The sequence below is a fragment of the Atta colombica genome, unplaced genomic scaffold (genome assembly GCF_001594045.1).
Source record: "Atta colombica isolate Treedump-2 unplaced genomic scaffold, Acol1.0 scaffold126, whole genome shotgun sequence".
Lineage (NCBI taxonomy): Eukaryota > Metazoa > Arthropoda > Insecta > Hymenoptera > Formicidae > Atta > Atta colombica.
This window is the reverse complement of record NW_017259213.1, coordinates 281,294-287,471: the sequence shown is the minus strand read 5'-3', so window position 1 is coordinate 287,471 and position 6,178 is coordinate 281,294. Positions and strand designations below refer to the sequence as shown.

Here is a 6,178-nt window from a genome sequence, read left to right as displayed (position 1 = left end):
TACATACATACATACATACATACATACATACATACATACATACATACATACATACATACATACATACATACATAATAATTTGTTGGTACTCCCTAGTATTTTCGAAGAAAGAAGATGCACAGAAGAGAAATGACAATTGTATATATTAAGAATTAAAAGATATCTGAAATAAATTTATATCATAGAGTACATAAAAAAATTGTTTTTTTCAGCCAAAGATGCAAGACTTGCTTCTTGCAACTTACAATTAATTTGTTCGCGTTGCTTGAAATCTCTAAAAATTTTTTTCATTTAAAACAAGATAAATATCATGAAAGATGCATTTCAGCATTGAAAAAAAAAATTCTGAGTGCAAAAAGATTCAAGCAATGCGAATAGACCTTTCTTTCCAGCATGGAGAAAAAAAGAAAAGAAAACAATAACTTGTGCAAGAAGTTTAATTGAAAAGAACAAACTTAAGAACAATCTATCTTTATATAAAGATTATTTTTAATATTGTAAAATCTTTCCATATAGATTACATGCTATGAACCAGAAGTAGTAGGACTGCAGTTGTGTTCAAAGACTCAATTGCCATCTCACATACAAGCGTCCGGAATGAAATCTAGTGGAGGGATAGAACCCATGATGGATCTTGCGCAAGTTTCAGAGGCTTGCTCCAAACTTTCTTTAATGTTAGAACAAGTACTGGCATATGTTGATGATGTTCTAGCAGGGAAACAACTACCAGATAATCAAGTAAATATAGATGGATGTGAAACATTTTTTATCTGTAAAATACTTGCTGTTTAATCAATATATATGATTATTTTGTTATTTCAGGTAGGCAGAGCTCTTTTGGATATGGTACATTCTGTGCCGAAAATGACGAGCGATCAATTTGACGAAATGTTTAATAGTAACGTTAAGGATCTTCTGATGGTTGTTGCGTTATCTCAGTTGATAAAAACACAATTGCAACTTAACGAAAAACTTACTCTGCTTACAACTCTATGATTGAAAGCATTTGATTCCTCACGCTGTATAAATAACGCAGAAAAAAATCAATAATAACAGTCCATCCTCTCTCCGATATATTTTGATTACTTTTAATACTATCTATCAATTGGAATTAAAACAGTATTTTGTGAAAATGTAATTATAATTAATGAATTATAAAAAGTACATCATTAAATGATACAATTATATGTACAATATGCATTTTATAAATAATTATAATATGTAATAAATATACAATGATTTATTTAATTTTTATAGATTATTTCGTTAAATCTTACTGATTAATTTATTTATATTTCATAAGAAGTTTCATCCTTTTGATTATCTATAAGATTGGACCAATCGGGAACTCGATTTGTTTTTAAATACATATCTTTTGTCAAACATCGTAATGGTAAATCTGTCGTGCTAAAAATAGCACCGCCTAACCATACTGTGTAATTTGGTTTACTAGGTGCTGTATGGAATTTGAACGATTCTATCTTCAATTTAGTTTTATACAGATCGCTTTCAATTAAGGCCAACAATTCCGACTTCAGGCGACTCGCGAAGCCTTTTGTCATAGTTGTTCCTCCGACTAGTATTATATTTTCAGCCAATATCCGCCTTGTATCCAATGGGCACTGATTTAAAATTGTACAATTTAACATTAGAAACATGCATTTTACAATCTTAGTAACAATCTTAGAGATTTTATAGAGTTAAGCAGATTAATTTTACCTTAACGATAGCGTCGAGTATCATAGTAGACAAAGAAAGATTATCATTATCCCTTTCCCATAACACCTCAAATGCTTTTTCTCTAATTTTTCCAGGTATTACAATTCTTTTAATACCAGGATATGTGACATCAGGAGGTGGAGTCAAAGCATTTTCAGTTCCTAGCTTTGCAGCTCTTTCTAGCGTAGTTACAAAACATGTTCTTATTTTAATATCTTCCACTATATTTTCTGACAAATCCAGGTCACTTGTATCTCGAAAGTATTTTTTTAAATTCCTATGAATCATGAGAAGAATATGAATACCTGTTAAGTAAACCTCAATACAAAAAATGAAAAAGCATAACTCACTCATGTACAATCTGTCCGCCTAAAGGTAATGCTTGCCAGGCTTTAAGTATCGGTATTCCTTCAAAGATCGGAATCAGAGTTGCTTCCTGATATCCGACATCTAATACCAAAGCTGTATCAATACCGAGAGTGCTAATTGTTGCTAAATGACTCGGCAGAAACAGTACAGAACCAATTTCGAAGTGTCTGAACATTACTTTCGCGAGAGTATTTCTAAATGATGTCACTGCCAATGGAGACTCCAAAAGTAATATCCTTGCATCTTTTGGGCTTATCACAACATACCTATATCATATAACTCACATTAGACAGAAATTCTAGGATAAACTTTAATAAATACAAATCAACTTAATAATCTTACTTAAAAAACAATAGATGGAGAAAGTCTACAAGTAGTTGATACAGATCCTCGACATCCCTATAATCAATAATTCTGCGTATCTTCTTTGATTCCGAGCATCTCACTTCTGTTCGAATTATACCACGTGGAGAGACTTCTCCAGCATAGCCAAACCTATATTGAAACAAACATATTTAACATATAAATATATCCAATTAAATTATAAAAGCTGGAAGAATCATTTTCCTTTTCGCAATACTTACTTCGTATAGGCGCTACCTATATCAAACACTACCATTTGCTTATCCGAGATATATCTCACGCCCTCGTATCCGCGAAGCATTTTTCTTTATTGTTTTGTTTGCTCGTAAGTGCGTTCCACGAATTTTTAATATTCACAAATCATTTGACAGACGAACAACTGAAAATGCCGTAGCCATGGTATAAGGACAAGGGCACAGTATAAAGCCCACACAATGCGAAGGAATAGCGATAGCGATAGGAATAACACGACTTCAACCTATCAGAAATCCGATATATCGGAATACACAGTTTCTGATGGGTTGAAATCGTGTTATCGCTATCGCTATTCCCTCGCATTGTGTTATGGGTTTAATTATATACAGTAGCGACAGTACAAGCAAACGAAGGATTCAGTTTTGTTCTGCGTTGGCTGTAAAACCAAGAATATGGCGGAGATAAGAAAGAGATCAAACTCGAGGTCTGAGGGGCTCCGCACAATGAAAGAAACAGAGAAGAAGAATAAGAATTTCAATCTATTAGAAACTGTATATTCTACAATATATGATTTCTGATAGATTGAAATTTTTAGGGCATGATGGCATTAAAATCACATCTGTTGGATTTTCCATGGGTTTTCCTACACCGTTGGTCGTGTTTCGAGCCCACTTTAAAGGGCTCCGCACAATAAAAGGAATAAGGAACAGAGAACAGAGAATAAGAGTTTTAACCTCATCAGAGATCAACCTATCAGAAATCATGTATTGTGGAATACATAGTTTCTGATAGGTTGAAATTCTTATTCTCTCTTCTCTGTTTCTTTTATTGTGCGAAGTCCTTTATTCTCTGTTTTCTATTCCCTATTCCTTTTATTGTGCGGAGCTCTTTAAAGTGGGCTCGAAACACGATCAACGGTGTAGGAAAACCCATGGAAAATCCAACAGATGTGATTTTAATGCCATCACGCCTTGCGGGAAAAGTATTGTGGAAGTATTGACTGTCACGTGGTCACACGTATGTATCTACACATACATCAATATGCACTTGCCCACATATAACATAAATATATGTGTATTTCTTAAGCTTAAACATAATAGGCACAGGTAATAAGCACATCCAACAGGCAACAAGAATAACAAGCTATCCAATCAGAGCTCTGGTTTGTAAGTTCGATATTATATCCCAGAATTCTAGATAGCTCGCTATTCCCTGTTCTCTATGCCTATTGTGTTTAAGCCTTTATGCCTCATACATTATGATACGTTAAGATGCTCCCCGCTTTAAGCGAGGGCATAAACGTGCAGAAAATCATCCAATCGTATTTTATGTTTGCCTTTATGACAAAAATGTGATTGGATAATTTTCTTAAAAACGTATAGGTTCCACATTGATTTCCAAATTTGCACGCAAAGCAAGATTTAATAAAAAAAAAATTGACTTTGGTTTTATGAGAGAGGAAAGGAGCAGGAACTCTTTGCACATATTTATACTTAGGCTGCGATCGATTTAGACGCTTTCAGCGCTTTTCAATATTTCTATTCTTATTTTACGATAAAGGCAGAATGATGATTACAAGCGCTTAAAGCGCGTGAGCGCTCCAAATCGATCGCAGTCTTAGCGATTGAGAGAGTTTCGTCTCCTCTCTTCTTTTTTGCTCCTCTTCTTTTGCCGACCGCATACGTTTTTTTTGCTGGATTTTTTCATTTTGAGTGAAAATGCGTCGAATGAGCCTAATTTCATTAAAATCGGAGATGAGGTAGCTATTCTAAATAATTACTCCTTCTTTTTATCTTGTGGTCTATCCAAATAAATTATGAGATATTAATTTTTTTTTATTTCTCTAGATTTGGAAATCAGTGTAGATAAAATAAAACGTTCTAACAAAGTAAAACGTTCTCATCCTACACTGTTAGAAATATTCTTAAATTTTATTAACTTTTAAATTTTATTAAATTTTATTAACTTTTTTACACAATTTGAATTTAATTTCATAACAATATATTAAATTTAATGTATTTATAACTAAAAAGTATATTTATGTTCATGTACATAAAATTTAATATACACGTTCATTTCATTTAAGAAACTAACTGTAACTTAATTTTCAGTTAAATCATTCATTACTTTTAATTTCGTTCATAACGAGTTTCATTTGCAAAAGAAGCTCATGTTTATATTTCTAACAGTATAATTTACACTTAATTAATTGTTAGATTTGAATTTTTAATTGCAATGTGCATTTTTACGTCTGTTGCACTTTTTCATTTAGCATCTTTAGCTTTCTCTCTTTTCAATGTCGTGCGTGCGTGCGTGCGTGCGTGCGTGCGTGCGTGCGTGCGTGCGTGCGTGCGTGCGTGCGTGCACCGACGACTGACTGAAGTACTATTCTCGTCAATGCATGCTTTGTATATACATAAATATATTCGACACATGTATATGTACGTAAGTGTGTTTATACAATATGTCAAATTTAAAAAACGAGATGGATAAAAAGAAAAGGTGAAAAAAAATATAATTAAATATATATAAAATTTAATTAAATATATCTTTTATTATTTATTATTATTATTATTTATTACTGTATGCAACAATATAATTGTTGGAACACACAAGCCTTTTCTGCTTTATTAATTTCCAATTATATTTTTTAAATTTTTCATCGAATGGTAATGGATCTGTTGTACAATTATTCCCTTGTGCGGGTCCAATAACAAAAATTAAATTACCTTTGTAACTTTCCATATAATTACAGAATGCTATACAGTTATTAAAGTAGCAAAATAACATCGCATATCGTTTTGGTACTTGAAAATTTACCGATTTGTTTTCAACAAAGATAATATTTTTTAAGAATTGTGGTGGAGAATATTTGCTATGCCACCAAGAACTATCCAATTCTATACCCACAACGTCCAATCCTTGAAAAATATAATAATGAGCAATTGTATTAGCAAAGAGACATATATATATATATATATATATATATATAGATGTATGTATCATATGTGTATATACACAAAAATTATTTTAAAGATTTACCTGAACATTTTTGTAATAACCACTCTAATAATCCACAACCACAACCAATGCTTGCAATTCCAGTTAAATTATACTTTCGTATAATATCATTTATCCAATATAAATCATTTATATCGGGAAATATCCATGATAATCTACTAGACTTAAGATTGTCACTCGCAGAAGATAAAGCAGCAACCTCTTCCCACTTTTGAGCATTATATAATGAAATAATATTTTTGTCGATATCATCACTATTCATCATCTTTAGATTTCTTTTTATGTATAATATATTACAAATAATATTAACAATTTACTATTCTTCACTAATTTACTAAGATTTAAAAAGCAAAATTTTTGCAGAATATTTAAAACAAAATATTGTTATTATCCAACAGATTAATAAATGAGAGAGAAAGGGTTCACATCCGTGAACTTGGGTTATGTAATTTTTCCAATAATAGAGTAACTCTTTCATATATATATAATATACAGTATAATTGAACATATA

The 6,178-nt window shown here is 31.5% G+C and overlaps 3 protein-coding genes across 3 annotated transcripts in view; 1 reads left to right on the top strand and 2 right to left on the bottom strand.

The window, feature by feature from the left end:
• LOC108694992 (eukaryotic translation initiation factor 3 subunit F) overlaps positions 1-1,233 on the top strand; it is a 2,357-nt gene extending 1,124 nt beyond the window's left edge. The window contains exons 4-5 of the mRNA XM_018204694.1: positions 517-738; positions 823-1,233. Of these exons, the coding sequence (XP_018060183.1) occupies positions 517-738; positions 823-996 (396 nt within the window). The 3' untranslated portion in view covers positions 997-1,233. The remainder of the gene's footprint in view (positions 1-516; positions 739-822) is intronic.
• Positions 1,223-2,850, bottom strand: LOC108694991 (actin-related protein 10). Its single transcript, XM_018204693.1, has 5 exons — positions 2,673-2,850; positions 2,431-2,583; positions 2,070-2,354; positions 1,720-1,996; positions 1,223-1,622 (listed from the first exon to the last, which is right to left on the bottom strand). The coding sequence occupies exons 1-5, from the start codon at positions 2,750-2,752 to the stop codon at positions 1,290-1,292; spliced, it is 1,128 nt and encodes a 375-aa protein (XP_018060182.1). The 5' UTR covers positions 2,753-2,850; the 3' UTR covers positions 1,223-1,289.
• A 1,001-nt stretch (positions 2,851-3,851) lies between these two features.
• LOC108694897 lies at positions 3,852-5,929 on the bottom strand. The gene is made up of 3 exons (XM_018204596.1): positions 5,689-5,929; positions 5,229-5,567; positions 3,852-3,871 (listed from the first exon to the last, which is right to left on the bottom strand). The coding sequence occupies exons 1-3, from the start codon at positions 5,927-5,929 to the stop codon at positions 3,852-3,854; spliced, it is 600 nt and encodes a 199-aa protein (XP_018060085.1).
• Positions 5,930-6,178: the final 249 nt, after the last annotated feature.

Bases quoted from the DNA above. Each gene is read 5' to 3' on its own strand.
- LOC108694897 (XM_018204596.1), bottom strand. From the start codon at position 5,929: ATGAATAGTGATGATATCGACAAAAATATTATTTCATTATATAATGCT. The intron at 5,568-5,688 runs GTAAATCTTTAA...ATATTTTTCAAG, and splicing joins GTTATTACAAAAATGTTCAG to GATTGGACGTTGTGGGTATA. The intron at 3,872-5,228 runs GTAATAAATAAT...TAAACACAATAG, and splicing joins CAATTATATTGTTGCATACA to GCATAGAGAACAGGGAATAG.
- LOC108694991 (XM_018204693.1), bottom strand. From the start codon at position 2,752: ATGCTTCGCGGATACGAGGGCGTGAGATATATCTCGGATAAGCAAATG. The intron at 2,584-2,672 runs GTAAGTATTGCG...GTTTCAATATAG, and splicing joins ATAGGTAGCGCCTATACGAA to GTTTGGCTATGCTGGAGAAG. The intron at 1,997-2,069 runs GTGAGTTATGCT...CATGATTCATAG, and splicing joins GGCGGACAGATTGTACATGA to GAATTTAAAAAAATACTTTC.